This window comes from Penicillium vulpinum (assembly GCF_028829585.1).
Source record: "Penicillium vulpinum strain IBT 29486 chromosome Unknown utg000003l_segment0_segment0, whole genome shotgun sequence".
NCBI lineage: Eukaryota > Fungi > Ascomycota > Eurotiomycetes > Eurotiales > Aspergillaceae > Penicillium > Penicillium vulpinum.
The window spans coordinates 1387666-1403024 of record NW_026643243.1 but is presented as its reverse complement, the minus strand read 5'-3'; the positions used below and the strand labels follow the sequence as shown (position 1 = coordinate 1403024).

Sequence of the window (15359 nt, the reverse complement as noted above, 5' to 3'; positions counted from 1 at the left end):
AATAGGTTGACGCCCCCGTGCACAGGCCTGTTCCTGATGGAACATAAGAGCAATAATTCCCCTACGAGAGTGTGTTGGCAATTAACTGCTCTCTCTTTGAATTTCACCAAATTCACCCACACTCCGTCATGCCTCTGGTATTATTGGTACTGTCCAAGTCTGGTATTGCCTTGGCAATACATATATACTTGCCTTATGGGTTCAGATATACACGTCGACTGGTACCCATTATGGGGCTGTGGGCTAGATTGAATTTGGCTGAGTACCCCCCCAGAGACATCTATTGTTTAAAAGGATGAGCTTCTGTTTTCCTTTACAAAATACGAAGATACACACGTGAAAACAGTCCACACTTCTTGAATCAAGATTATTCTTCTTACCATTTTTTAGTCCTATTTATTCTTTATCCCGCCGATAGCTAGTCATGCCGTCCTCACCAGATGAACCCGAGCTGGACGATACCATACATCCCCTTCGCATTGGGTTGGATTCGAATGCTTTTGATCCTGTTTATCCCCAACCAGGAAATTCTCTCCTACCTCTCACTGTTGCAGAGACACACATGCCTCCTGCAGATCAACTTGGATACAATCGGTACAGGGAACCATTGGAGCTGGTTGGTGAACAATTCAGGCCAGCATCTCCGTCGAGACATAACTGGACGAATCAAAACGTCACACAGTATGTTCTTGTCGACAATGGCCATCGGGCCATAGCTATACCCTTTGGTGACCCTGCACATTATCTCACTCATGCCGCTCCTCCTATGCCTTTTCCGCTGATGCATGATCAGCTGGATCCGAACATCACACAGTATTATGCTGAGATCAACCACAATCACTGCCCGCCCCTACCTACACGCTTTGGTGGCCCTACGAGCCATCTCAGCCATACCATCCCTCTGATTGCTCTCCCACCAACCAACCACCAGCCAAATCAGGGCACCACACAGAATTTTGCTGTCAACTACCATACCCCTCGGGTAGTAGCTGGAGCTCTCCAGAGCTCTGGGGAGTATATGAGCCGCACCCCCTCCCTCCTAGCTTCTCCGCATGGACAGGCGTCGCCTTGGGCGGGGCCTCCCAGCCCGGCTTTCATCAACCCTACCCCTCGGGTAGTAGCTGGAGCTCTCCAGAGCTCCGGGGAGTACATGAGCCGCACCCCCTCCCTCCTAGCTTCTCCACATGGACATGCGTCGCCTTGGGCGGGGCCTTCCACCCCGAGTTTGAACAACCATGGCTCCCGGGCGGTAGCTGGAGGGCTCCAGGGCTCTGGGGAGTACATGAGCCGCACCCCCTCCCTCCTAGCTTCTCCGCATGGAAAGGCGTCGCCTTGGGCGGGACCTTCCACCCCGAGTTTGAACAATCATGGCTCTCGGGCGTTAGCTGGAGCTCTTCAGAGCCCTGGGGAGCCCATGAGCCGCACCCCCTCCCTCCTGGCCTCTTCGCATGGAGATACATCGCCTTGGCAGGGGCCTTCCACTCCAGCTGTCAACAACCATGGCTCTCGGGCGGTAGCTGGAGCCCTCCAGGTCTCTGGGGAGTACATGAGCCGCACCTCCTCCCTCCTAGGTCCTTCCCGTGGGCAGGCATTAGCTTGCCAGCAGCCTATCCCTATAGGCGCCGCAAGCAATGGCTTCACCGACCACCAGCCAAATCAAAGCACCACACGGAATGTCGCTATGAACAACCATGACTATTGGTCCCTAGCTACAGCCTTGCAGCGCTCATCGCGTGGGCAGGCATCAGCTGGGCAGGATCCTCCCCGCATCATAAGCAATGACATCACCGGCCATGGACGGTCCCAGCCTACCGGCAGCAGCCATAAAGAAAGGTGAGCCATCCCCAACCTCTAACAGGCAATGAGAGCCAATAGTTTACTAATCGACATTCAAATATTTTAGTAACCCATCTACCTATCGATGTGATTGGCCGGGATGCACATCCCCTGGGACGTTTACAACTAAGGGATCACTCAAACGCCATGGGAAGGAACAGCATACTGCCCGACTGTCATTTCCTTGCAAGGTTTCTGGATGTGACAAGATCTATGCCCGAAATTCTACCCTGGCCGACCACCAGCTAAAGGCTCACGGCATACGGGCTCATGGGAGACCGGCTTAAGGCGAATTCTTGATGGAAAGAAACCATGTGCTGAATTGAGCGAGTGATGGATGATGAGAAGAATGATGACCAAGAAGGTGAGGAGTGAATGTTCTATCTATCTGGGGGGGCATTCAGGTCTATGCTAGACATAGCACCCGGGTTTACATGGGCTGTGTTTATGATGACATATTGAAGAGGGAAACACTCAAAGCCGTGTGCTCTCAGACACACAGGTCGATTCAGCGCTCACAATTGAGCACCATACCCTACTAGCATACAGAGAGGACTGGGGGTACTCCCCAGGGGGTCAATTCAGAGGTTTAGGGGGCATGACTTTCTCAATCTGCATCTACTGGCCACCCATGAACTTATACTGTCTTTCTCAATCTGCATCTACTGGCCACCTGTGGACTTATACTGTCTTTCTCAATCTGCATCTACTGGCTACCCATGTACTTCTACTCTCCGTCTCTTAATCATAACCTAATGAAACTCCGAAATAAACCTTGGAAGAGAGGGGAGGCAGGCTCGATAGTAGTAAGGGACGATGTTCCCCACTACAATATGTACATAGGTTTGTACATGGAAACAGCACGGCGAATAGGCTGCGAATTTCCAGAAGCAGGAGCATGGGATGTTTAGGTATTTGCATCTTTGGATACCTTGAATATGTGCGATATATATGACACTCTTTATAGCAGTTTGGGGATAATGGATACAGATATATAAATCAGACCTTCGCAGCCAAAGCACAATAAATTTATCACCAATAGTCAGATAGTATCAATCTGTCAGTACATTCTATCCACTAGTGCAACTGTAAAATGCTTAGACACCTTTAAACACTCCATCGTATCGCCCCCCTCCACCCAAAGCCGAGCCACTCTCCTTACGCCGGCTGCGCCTGTTGAAAGGTAATAGCCGCCATGAGCAACTCACCTAGGCAGGTCTCTATCCTTTGCCTCATCTTTTTTCTTCCTTGGGACTCGCCTAAAAACTCCCCTTTAAGGGCAAGAATCATATATAGAGAGCTTGTTTGAAACAGCTCATCCCTAAATTATCTGAATGTCACCCCCAACGGGTGTACCATATTTCCCACCTTTTTACCCAAAAGCCCAGGCTCTTCTACCGGTATCTAATAATAAATAGGGTACTTAATAAATTCGATAAATATTTATGGATAGTTTTCGATACTCGATATCCGGGGCTGTCTACTCCGTGGGTGAATGGGGAATAATTCGGGCGAAGGAAAAAGGTCATGTGGAAAGCGGGTCAAGATCTAGTCGGAGTAGAACATCCCAGACAGGTCAAATGGCGTTGAATATTAGATAAAAAAAAAAGAGGCGGGGAAGAGAAGGCTAGGGCGACTATCGACGACCAAGGCGCGTGCGGGTTAGATCTGGTGGACCCGGAGAGATCTCAACAATTTCAATGGACGGCAATTGATTATTTAGCAGGTTTTTTCAGGTCAAATCAGTGCCCCATTAACTGGCTAACCTGCATAATTGTTTTGTTCGATGATTTAATTTATGTATTCATTGATTTACTGGTTGTCTATGATAGATTGTTACTTAGTACGGAGTAGATCCGGGTTGATGACGATGTGGGTACTTCTTACCCCATCTGGACATGGAGTAAAATGAAGGGGCGCGAGGAAGAACTGCTGGGAGTAGATGCACAGACCGTTGCGCCTCAGGAAAGTCGTGACAATCTCTTGAGTCTGATCCCGCTCTCGGCCACGGTCTCTGCACACCAACATACCTAGCCCCTGCACCCTATACGGAAAACGGACATATCCGTTAGCGTGCAAAGGGTGATGTAATTTGCCAAGAGATCGCTTGCAAATTAAACAGAATATACAACATGGTGACCGTAAATATAGCGTGGAGATGGAAGATATATGGACACAAGCGTACTAGTAAGCCACCTATGTATCCGCACGATGAAGTTATACAACCTCCCTTCACGATTCGGGTCCTTCCTAGTTTGTACGATGTTTTCTTTTGGCATTTTGGCAGGTGCCTAGTCCCGGTAAGAAACGCCGAAAGTCTGTTTACTTGCACGGCGTTTTCGGGTACAGGGGCCCCCAGGGCTGTGTTTCTCTACACGTCATCACTTCCTTCACATAAACCTTTATTCCGACGATTTGCCGATATCCCCTTGAAGTAAATGGATGCATGTAAGTTGATCGAAGCTTCACCAGAAGATCTAGGATCCACAAGCGACCAACACATTCTAGATCCATATACTCCGTACAACATTAAAATTTACACTTGAAATTGATTAATCCGATTTGGGGATAACCTACTACCCCAGGGCTTCATTCGACAGGTCAGACAGGCTTGGTGGAACCCAAAGAAGCAATTATAAACCCATGAAAAATCCACGAGCCAAGCACCAATAAAAACAGGCATAAGACCTGAACGGAGGTCTCTCGGGGATTGTCCGACGCTAGGTCCAGAAAAGAAAAAGAAAAAGCCACCAGAGAAAATAACAGTTTAATATATATTATGCATATCTAGATATCTAACTTGATAGATATCTAGATATATACCCCTGATTCCACTCAAAATAAACTTCCTTCTGCTTCCAGACTACACTAATCTCTCTACAATCTAAACCCCAACCAATTTGATCTCAACGCCCTCGCATTGGATATCCACACACCTAGGTATCGACAACGCATCGAGAAAACCCGGGGTTTTGGTTGCCGAAGATCATGTGAATGTGCGATGAAGATGGGTCGTGATGATCGGCGTTCGAGGGTGCTCGATGCAAAGAGTATACCAACGAAGATGAGCCGCTGTCGATATTTAAATAGTAATTTCCCTTCTATCTCTCGTTCAGATGCTAAACCCGTTGACCTTAGGTGTTTCAGTCACCTCGGTGACATATCTATACCCGTACCCTGGGCATATTCTCCTACACCAGATTCTGGGTATATTCGACTACACTGCCCAGGTGCTACCCACGTCGCTCTTTCTGTTTACATCGAACAGTTTTTGGGTCAACTGGGTTTATAAAAGATGATACAAATCTCCCTTCATCTTTTTCTTGAGAATACCTAAGCCCGATCCACACTCCTTCAATCAATATCCTTCTTTTTTTCCCGCTTTTACTATCTCTAAACTACCGTTAAGACTTGGCCATGGCGCAGTGGCGAGATGAAGTTCCGGACTGCTTCCAGGAGCTGGATTTGAATGACACTTCGTCTCCCATGCATCCCCAAACGATGTATCACCAACAGTTGATTCCTCATTGGACTCCCGCTGTTGCAGAGGCATCCATGGCTCCTGTATCTCAACCTGGATACAACGCGTACGGGGGATTGTTGTCGCCGCTTGGTGAACAATTCATTCCGGCATTTCCGTCCACCCATTACCCGCCGGATCAGAACACCACACAGTATCATGCTGTCAACAACAACGGCTATGGGGCCTTAGCTGCAGAATTTCACGGGTCTGCGGGTTATCCCAGCTATGCCCCCTCTACCATGGGTTCCGCGTTTGGGCAGACACCGCCATTGGCGGGGTCTCCCTACTCAGGAGTCGCTACTCCAGGAGCCATGACCAATGACTTCTCCAACGTTGAAATGCACTATCGTCCTGGCCACGGAGATGAACAAGCGTGAGTCGTCTACCCCTAGTCTAACGGGAAAAGAGAGACACTGGCTAACTGAGAATATTGAACTATTTTAGTAACCCATCCACTGCTCTTCGATGTGATATCCCGGGGTGCAAATACACCGGCACGTTCACCGTCAAGGGATCACTAAAGCGCCATCAGGATGAGCAGCATGGTTCCCGGCGAGCATTCCCTTGCCTGATTATGGGATGTAACAAGGGATATGTCCGAAAATCTCACCTCGCTGACCACCAGCTGAAGGTTCACGGGATTCGGACTCAAGGCTAATGGACGAGCTGCTGGGGTTTGGAAATGGGGCATTGAGATCTATGTCAAACATGGAATCTGGGTTTGCAACAGCTGACGCTATAATTGGGGTTGTCTACAGAAACGGCGCGGCGATAGGGCTGGGGATTATTATTTCCAGCAACAGCACCATAGAACATTTGCAAATTTGGATACATGAGGTATACGCAAGATATGGGAGAATGCACACAGCTATGTCAATGTTTGGTTCTTATCGCACAGAAATTATAATGAATCTTTTTGCAAAATGTTGGATTGCAAAATTCTGTCTATAGAAGCTGTCGATCAGACGTTGTTGTTATTTTATGTGACCCGCTCACCAGGGGGCTCCTTGTAGATCTTACTCAGTGACACCTATGTAGACTCTGACCTACCTACTCCGCTCACTAGAGGGAAAGGGGTCGTTTATCGTAGATTTTAGCCTCATGCAAGAGGATAACTGTTGTAGCGTCTCTCGCACCGAGATTTTATATTTCAATGCGGTCGATGGGTTGTTGGTCGCATGACGAATCCAGTATACTTGAGCGTGTGGGATACAAGAGTGATGTGTTGTTTTGATTTGAAATATCTATATTAGAATGCAATCGGCATTCGTAACGATGATGGGACGTTTTAAAAACATGGCGGTCGGGGACGAGTTCTTTAGCACTATGGTTGAGAAATTAGGCACGTCATCGTGCATATGCTCAATACAATTGTATTCGGTGGCACATGAAGTAAAATTCATGGTATCCATGTGGCGTGATACTCTCAAGAAGATGCAGTGAAGGCATGCAGTGAGAGTATACAGTGAGAGGAGGTTGAGGAGAGCAGAATGATAAGAGGAAGCAGTGAGAGAACAGCAAGAGAAAGACGGTGAGAGGATAACGGCGAGAGGGGTAGTGAGGGGCTATGCGAGAAGGCGACGAGAGAAAGGCAATGAGATGAGGTAGTGAGAGGAGGAAGTGAGAGGAAGACGGTGAAACAATAACGGTGAGAGGAGGCGGCGAGAGAGGCAGCGAGAGAGAGAGAGAGAGAGAGTAAGAGATGCAGTGAGAGGAGGAAGCGAGAATGGGAGAACGAGAGGACAACGAGATGACAGGGATCTCTGTCTTTTTTTTTGTTGTTTTTTCTCGAGAACGGTAGGGCACAGTGGTTTATCTGCAACAGTCCTTGATGCTAATCTGGGCGAGTTAGTTAAAAGATAGAATAAATTCCAAGTTTTCCAAGACCCACTGAATGTAATGGAAGTATATATCTTATATAAAAGAATTTATTACCAAAGATACATTTATAGTTTCATCACCCTAGATGTGGATAACACCTCCTTCGAGGATTAATGAGCGGTGTACCTGGAAATGCTGGACTGAGTCCAGAAAGGGGAAAAGAACAATAAGCTAACCGAAAGAAAATGAAACAAGATTGGGGGCCACACAGCTAAGGGGAGAAGAGGTCCGAGTCCACAGATGGATTGGACAGTCAAATAGCCTACCTTTGATTCGCTTGAAAATGTCATCCGGCATTGTTGATCTTTGAGGATCCCCAACCCTCAAATTCCGTTTTTCAATGGATCCGATAGGATGAAATCTCCCGAATCTCGAATGCAGTATAGTTAGTAGTTTAAAGGCAGTTCGATGCAAACTTTACAATTTCCGGCTAAGGCATTCAGGACTTGACTTGGGCAGTAGATCATAGTTTAGTGAGGAAGAAGGAACAATAAAGATTGAGAATACGTGGTATTTTACTTGGTACAGACACAAATCTTGAAAGTACCCTAGCAATGTGGAAATTATCCAGTGGGCTTTTCACCTAGTCTTTTCACCTCTCACGCATAGAGTCGAAATAGGGAATACCTGATGTTGGCCCGAGCCAATCTATTAACGGACCCGCTCCATAATAATATGCTGCACATATGTTCTTTTTACGTGAAGATACCTAATCCTCCCTGGTGTTTGGCATTGTTAGTAAACTCCGAAACTGTTTCACACCGCTGGGGTCTCTTGTCGATCGGCGGCTGAATTCCACTGGGCGATCCCTCCACGTCGCACGCTAAAGCGCCCAGATTCTAATCGAAGATTAAACTAGTATTAGTCTTTGTTAACCACGTGGCCCAGGAATAATGGCTTTTATTTAGTTCCCATAGTCTTTACCTGTTGAAGGTAGTATCTTTTCTCCCTTGACTGATTAGCTTCAATATGCAAGCAAAAAAAAAACTTGTAGCAAAAAGTAGAATCGAAACTTATACATAAAGAAATATGTATATATATTTTTTCATAAAAATCAAACCCGAAACCAAAACAACTGATGTTCGTTCCTGCATAAGGCTTTTTTCTCCTGTCCCCACTCATGCAATGCAAAGTGAAAAAGTGAAACTGTGCAGGATGATTGATCACTTTATACCGAGTGCGAGGTCAGTCCAGAGCGGAAACCTTCAGAGTACCTCGCTTCTCTTTGCTTGATTCTCCGTGTCTTAAGATTTCCATATCCCTGACTCAGTGTTGCCTATGCCATATGAAGGCATTGCACTGGTCCACTCGGGTGTTGGACCAGCCACGCCGGCGAGACCTCTTCCGATATATACGAGTGCCCCAGGCCGTTATGTTTATTTCGTTTTTTTTTTTCTTTTTCTGCTGTTCATATCTGGGTGAAATTTTTAATTGACCACGTTGACTTCCATAAATATCCAGATATCCCTCTTCCCTGGCAAAATGGTACAGAAATCCAACCCGGACTCATTCCATTCCTCTGTGTTTACTTGGGTCTATCCTTCTGTTGATAGCCCAACATGGCGTGGCCGTCACAAAATATCGACCAGGATAGTTTGGAATTTCCTGCTGAGCAGGAAGGGATTTCCGATTCCATTTTTCCGCAACTAGCGCTTGTTCGTCCGGGTGATGCCTCCACGTGGACTTCTCCGTGGTTGTATTCCCAGCCGAATCATTTGGCTAGGAACGATACACCATATTATGTTGTCAACAACAACAACCCTCAGGCTATACCGACCGCATTTCTCGGCCCCACGAACCATATCACGAGCGCCACCCCTCTCGAGGCTCATGTTATACAGAGGGCACACTGTCAGGAACTTCCTCAGTCAGGAGTCATAGGCAATGCCAACAACACTAACGGAAGACCCCCTGTTCATCGTCAGGGATGTGGACAAGAGTGAGATACCAACCCCCAAGTCTCCTATGAAAACAGATGGTCGCCAGTTTACTGAGAATATTCAACTATTTTAGCAATCCAAACACCATTCTTCGATGTGATTGGCCGGGATGCAAATACAATCGCACGTTCTCGGCCAAGAGATCACTGAACCGCCATATAAAGGAGCAGCATGTTAACCGGCATTCATTCCCGTGCGAAATATGTGGCGTGTCCTTTGCACGAGAGGCAAACAAGAAGAAACATTTGCTCAAGATCCATAAAGTGGCGGCTTGAGATCTCCAGGCCATTATGCTGGGATTTTTGATATAGAACTACGGTTCCCATTTGCTGGCGCCTAGTTATGACTTGGAATGTGCATGGAAACAGCGCTTCGGTTTATGGGATGTATGGGATGTATGGGATAATGTTTAATATGGAACGAATGTCGGATATCTTGAGTGAAATGACAATAATAATTACATGTGTGATAAAAGACCGAACATAAGTAGGCCCGAGAAGACCGTTGAGTTAAGGTTTTTTTTTTAAGTTTGTACCCAAAGCTTGAAGGAAATCCTATAACTACTAGCTAAAGTAAATTGAACAGAAAAGGGTTACTAGAATGGATGTAGACTAGGACCTAGAGAAGTGCCAGAGGAAAGAAGAGATGGACACGATATAGCGGTATAGGTGTACGAGTATAGCCTTAGGAAGTCATGTTGTAGATACTAAGCAGACTGTTTGTAAAGGTACAGCCTATTCGTCAGAAGGGGTTTATAAATCCCTCGAGAGTAATGTACGTTATTGTAATCATATCGCCATGATTTACATCGAGCAAAAGTGTTCACCGCCAATTTCATTTGTTAGGACTATCCTGTGTGCTTAGGGAGAGGAATAAGCAAACCCCTTATTACGGCAGTCTCCAACAATATTATAAAGAATACTGCGGACATAATGAGTTATGGCGCACTGGCGATTGGAGACTGCTATACCCCTTATTCGTATGGACCCCAAAAAATGATTCAGTAATATGTTCAAAATTTTATTCAATTTAGATAACCCGCAAAAAGGCCAGCCCCTGTATTCACAAGAAGGCACAGGGAAAACAGAAAAAACAATTATCTGACAAAAACCTGAGCCGAGGCCGCCACCATATTCAATAGCACATTAGTCAGATAATCCATCTGCGCCGAGAGACCAGGCGTAGGAGATGGGTGATTCGACTCGAGTCCGTTGAAGACCCAAAAGGTGTTAGCTCGGTGGAGCATTTAGAGGAATTTCTGGGCGAAGGTTAGTTTTTGTTGAGACCAAGGGGTACCTCGTGCTTGCAAGAAGGGGTTTCTTACAGGAATGATTCCACCAAAGCCGCAGGCCAAGCTGACGACGTTTCCAAGACCGGCGAGAACGCCACCCCGGCTGTATTGGTTTGCGGTCTGGTCGAGGCACTTGAAAGTGGAGCAAGAAACCGAACTGCCCGAGTTTTCGAGGTTGAACTGATCAAGCATGTGATCGATGCAAGAGTGGAAGGCCTGAGCCTCAGCAGGGGAGTACTTGTTCTGCTGCGGGATGTATTGCTGGGGCTGATACTGCTGAGGCTGTTGGTAGCCTTGACCACCCTGGTACTGCTGAGGCTGCTGGTAGCCCTGCTGGTAACCTTGCTGGTATCCCTGCTGGGCAGTGACAGCAGTGGCCAGGGCGGCGATGGTAGCGATGGAGAACTTCATTTTGATGGTTCTACTCAGAGTTAGTAACAAGGCAAATGAACTTTTCATTGAGGCATACTGGTTGGACTTCTGTGAAAAACTTTGAAAGGCTTGGAAGAGCTGCTTTGAGATGAGAAGAGATGATGAGATGATGAGTGTGAGAATGTATCTACGCTGGGTTAAGGACAACGTATTTATAAGATTCTCTGGCTGTCTGGATGGATCAATTCCTCGGGGTTCAGTCTTTCCTAGAGAACCACAGGTTCCAATTGAGGTTATTTTCTTGCCAATCTTCGATAATACGGCTACAGCTGCACATCTGAGCCAGCCACGGCCAGATAGTTTCCACACGGATGAGACCCTTCACCCTGATGTAACACAGAATACATTTGCGTATGCTTGCCCTCACTGCAAAGAAGAGATTCAATGATCAGCAACATGGGGTCCACTGTGAGTTACACGTCCTTCAGCTCTCCTCCTTACGGAGTACCATGTAGATGGTATCTCAGACGCATGTCTAGGTCGCCGAGGGCAGCTTCTTCCAATTGGAATTCAAGACATGCCCTGTGATAGTTGCGTTGATTCGCCGCCCTTGACTCTGGCTTTCGTGTAGTCTTCAAAATGATATGTCACTGAAGATCCAGTAGATAGAGTTCTATACTCAGCTCCATGCCAGCATGACTACTATCACGCCCTAAAGCAATGTATTTATAGGCCAAGTCAATATTAGCTACTCAAAGTATGAATAAAATTATCCTAATCAAAGAATCTGGTTCGTGACTTCGATATTATCGGCATCACCGACGGTACGGAAATTCACCCTATTCATGGGCAGGTGAAGCAGAATAATTGAATGTGTTTATTCTTCATGGTCAAATCCATGTTAATACAAGTAGTGATTAGCGCCACGTAAATTCACGCCTATATACTGACTAATCTTCACTCCTTAAACAAGATAAAAAATAATGCAGGGAGGATTGGTCCCAATTCAGTATATGCGGCATAATATTGTGTAATATACTATGTTTAGTCCAATCAACAGCCAGCTTCTGCACGGGAAGTACTCCGCAAACAAGACGCACAGGTGGAGCTATGTGCGGCACATGTATGGAGCGCTCACGTACTCCGTACATAAGTCTCGATCTGGTTAGGTGGAATTTCTGACACATAGAGGAGACCTCCTGCAGAAGATATCCGTGTGGATGATAGGTAGCGCTAACCTTTAGCTCTTCGCATCGGCCCGCATTTACCTAAATCGTACCACATGGACTTTTCTCAGAATTCGCGACATTGTACAAACTACCCTACGACTATGAGGATTTTTATCTGATATTTCTGTGACTTATATCTTCATTTTTAAAGTCCTCGTACATTGTATGTTTATTAGGCGCACGAATGCGGTAAGTCCAGCTCCACCATTTTTCTTATGCATAAAAAGCAACGTTAAACAGATCTTGACCGAGATCGACCGAGGACCCACCTCCGGCATTACCTACAGGTTGTGGCCGACTATGCTGGTCAGGATGTAAATACATATATCACTTCCATTATCGGGGAAGACCGTACGGCGTTTCAACTTCGGCAAGGGATATTCATCTTGTGTCACTTTGAAATATCAAGATCTAGAGGCTGGCTGAAAACTTGCCTTAACTTTTTTCTTGTCACTTTACGAACTTCATGCTGCACTTGATGGAGTTACATGTCATTTCTATGGCTTCGTGCTGTTGATTCTTTGCCCCCTACTCCTGCGTTCAAATGATGATCCGCGAGAGAAATCACGCAGTTGACATCGGGAGACACAGCCAAGGAAAAATACCACCTGGGCAGCTATTACATAGTCTATATGAGATAGTGGGAGAATTGTACAAACTGAAAGTGTGGCTATAAGTACACACCGTGCTACCCAGCTCTGGAATTGAACATAATCATCTCAACCGAAGTTCTTTGTCAATTGTCTAATCCATCATGGCGAAGATACCAAGGGCTCTTGGTTTGCTCCTGGCTATTTCATTCGCGCAGGCTCAAAACATTCATCTCGGTCACAGAACCCTTCAAAAATACACCATTGACGATATAGTGCCTACCCGTGACCAGGCCTCTGGACACATCAAGTGCTGCCCTGCCGGCACCGAATTTGACGGTCAGGGCTGTGTTCTTGGCGTTCCCATCTGCCCCGATGGTAGCACCCGCGATGGGGACAAGTGTGTCTACCATACGAAGCCCACCTGCGATACCGGATACGAGTACAAGAATGGCTTTTGCATCACCATCAACCCTCCTACCTGTCCTCCCGGTACCATTCTGAAGGGCACTCACTGTGCCCTCGAGGGGACTGCAAACTGCGAGGCTGGATATATTCTCCAAGGCAACGTCTGTGTTTCACAAAAGCCCCCTCTCTGTCCCAATGGCGAGCATTTCAATGGGAAATCGTGCGCGTCTCTGGAAGGGCCAAAGTGCCCGGATGGAGCTAAGCTCGAAAATGGCCTATGCATTGACAACAAGGCTCCCATCTGCCCCAAAGGAGTCGCTTTCGACAATGCTAGCTCCAGGTGCATTTCGGAACAAGTGCCCACCTGTCCTCCGAATACAATTCTTCAGAACAAGCAATGCATTTTGGAGAGTGGCCCCATGTGTAATGGCGGCGGTGCTTTTAATCCGAAGACTCAGTCCTGCGATATCGTTGAAACCCCACAATGTCCTCCTGGAACCGAACTGGACGACAAGAAATGTGTCTATGTTGGCGAGCCACAGTGCCAGCCGGGTACAAACTTTTCGATTGACAAGGCGCAAGGTACCTCCCGTTGTTGTCCCTCGGCCATGGCATGGGATGGGAACGTCTGCGTCACAAAAGCAATCGATGGCAAGTGCCCTGACGGCAGTGCACCAATCAACAACCGCTGTGAGAAGTATTCCAACCCTCAACCACTTTGTCCCGAAAACTACAAGCTCGAGAACACTCGCTGTGTTTGGCAACAACCGCCTGTATGTCTGGGTGATTCCTACCTTGAGGGTGGCAAGTGCACCATGGTCAGGAAGCCAGAGTGTCCTAAGGATATGCTCTTGGTTGGTGCCGACTGTGTCCTCCAGGGGCCTCCTTCCTGTCCTTCCAACACCAAGATGGAGGGCAGCAAGTGCGTCACGTATGTGCAGCCCACCTGTGATGAAGGTGCCAATTGGGATGGTAAGCGTTGTATTGTCACCGGTCGCGGACATTGTGAGGAGGGCATTCATCAGGGAGATGACTGCGTTACTGGAACTCAGCCTCAATGCAAGAATGGCGCAGCATTCGACGGTTCGAGATGTGTGTCGTCACTTGTTCCCCAGTGCCCTCAAGGATCTATTCTCAGTGATGGGTTGTGTCTTACCGGCGGTGTGCCTCAATGTCCCCCTAACACCAAGCTCCAGGACGGACTCTGTGTGTACGGTGCTCCTGGCTGTGCTACTGGTCAGGTCTTTGCCAACGGGCGTTGTGAAAGCGTCGAAACTCCCCAGTGCCCCATCAATTTCTTCTGGAAGGGAGGCAAGTGCGTGCGCGTTGCCGAAGAGCATTGCGAGTCTGGTTACGTCCTCAAAGATGGACAATGTATCTCGGGCGCAAAACCCGACTGTGGAAACCTGTCTTTCAACGGCAAGGCTTGCGTCAGTGAGAAGCCTCGTTGCCCCGAAGGAACCTACCTCGAAGGAGAGAGCTGCGTGTCTGTTGCCGATCCTCAGTGTCCGCAAGGTTTCAAGTTTGACGGCAAAAAGTGTAGCGCTGAGAAATCACCCCAATGTCCTCCTGGAACAGTCCACAACAAGTCTAGCCAGGACTGTGTCTCAAGCTCTAAGCCCAGATGCCCTGATGGTCAGGTGTTCAATGGCAAGTTCTGTGCTATTTCCACCGGTGCTTGCATGGACTTCCAGTTCTGTCCCACTGAATCATACGGAAAGGGATGTCAATTCACTTCCCATGGAGTTGTTTGCAATGGAAGTCAGGACGAACAACGAAGCAACTTCCCTGTGGATCAGGTTCCTGTCAATATTGAGCCATTGAAAGGTAGCGCTTTAAACCAGAAAAACAGCCAACAGTACACTGGAAATCAGGGCCAGGGCCAGGGCAGCGGCGGCTGGCGCGAGCAAATCCCTAATAGTCAGCAGTACACTGGAAACCAGGGTCAAGGCAGTGGGGGCTGGCGCGAGCAAATTCCTAATGGTCAGCAGTACACTGGAAACCAGGGTCAAGGCAGTGGGGGCTGGCGCGAGCAAATTCCTAATGGTCAGCAGTACGCTGGAAATCAGGGCCAGGGTAGTGGTGGCTGGCGTGAGCAAATTCCCAATGGCCAACGGTGATATAGGTGTTGAAGGCCAGAAGAGCAGGCTAGCGTGAGTACTCGGCGTTTGGAGGACTTCCATGGCCAAAAGGCCAGTGTATCCTTCCTTGCTATAACCTTCCAGACTGCGCTGCTAGTGCCTTTGTATTAGGTCTCCAATGGGCCTGTAAAGACTAGCCTGCTTTCTT

At 47.5% G+C, this 15359-nt stretch overlaps 5 protein-coding genes across 5 annotated transcripts; 4 read left to right on the top strand and 1 right to left on the bottom strand.

Annotated features, from left to right (window-relative positions):
- Positions 1-424: 424 nt before the first annotated feature.
- N7479_005634 (uncharacterized protein) lies at positions 425-1837 on the top strand (the record flags this gene model as incomplete). The annotated part of the gene is made up of 1 exon (XM_057253330.1): positions 425-1837. The coding sequence occupies one exon, from the start codon at positions 425-427 to the stop codon at positions 1835-1837; it is 1413 nt and encodes a 470-aa protein (XP_057107192.1).
- Positions 1838-5253: 3416 nt separating this feature from the next.
- N7479_005633 (uncharacterized protein) lies at positions 5254-6017 on the top strand (the record flags this gene model as incomplete). Its single annotated transcript, XM_057253329.1, has 2 exons — positions 5254-5732; positions 5804-6017. The coding sequence occupies 2 exons, from the start codon at positions 5254-5256 to the stop codon at positions 6015-6017; spliced, it is 693 nt and encodes a 230-aa protein (XP_057107191.1).
- A 2782-nt stretch (positions 6018-8799) lies between these two features.
- N7479_005632 (uncharacterized protein) lies at positions 8800-9455 on the top strand (the record flags this gene model as incomplete). The annotated part of the gene is made up of 2 exons (XM_057253328.1): positions 8800-9179; positions 9254-9455. The coding sequence occupies 2 exons, from the start codon at positions 8800-8802 to the stop codon at positions 9453-9455; spliced, it is 582 nt and encodes a 193-aa protein (XP_057107190.1).
- Positions 9456-10426: 971 nt separating this feature from the next.
- Positions 10427-10882, bottom strand: N7479_005631 (uncharacterized protein; the record flags this gene model as incomplete). The annotated part of the gene is made up of 2 exons (XM_057253327.1): positions 10427-10438; positions 10505-10882. The coding sequence occupies 2 exons, from the start codon at positions 10880-10882 to the stop codon at positions 10427-10429; spliced, it is 390 nt and encodes a 129-aa protein (XP_057107189.1).
- A 1944-nt stretch (positions 10883-12826) lies between these two features.
- On the top strand, positions 12827-15190 carry N7479_005630 (uncharacterized protein; the record flags this gene model as incomplete). Its single annotated transcript, XM_057253326.1, has 1 exon — positions 12827-15190. One exon carries the CDS (start codon positions 12827-12829, stop codon positions 15188-15190), a length of 2364 nt encoding a protein of 787 aa, XP_057107188.1.
- Between the last annotated feature and the right edge of the window lie 169 nt (positions 15191-15359).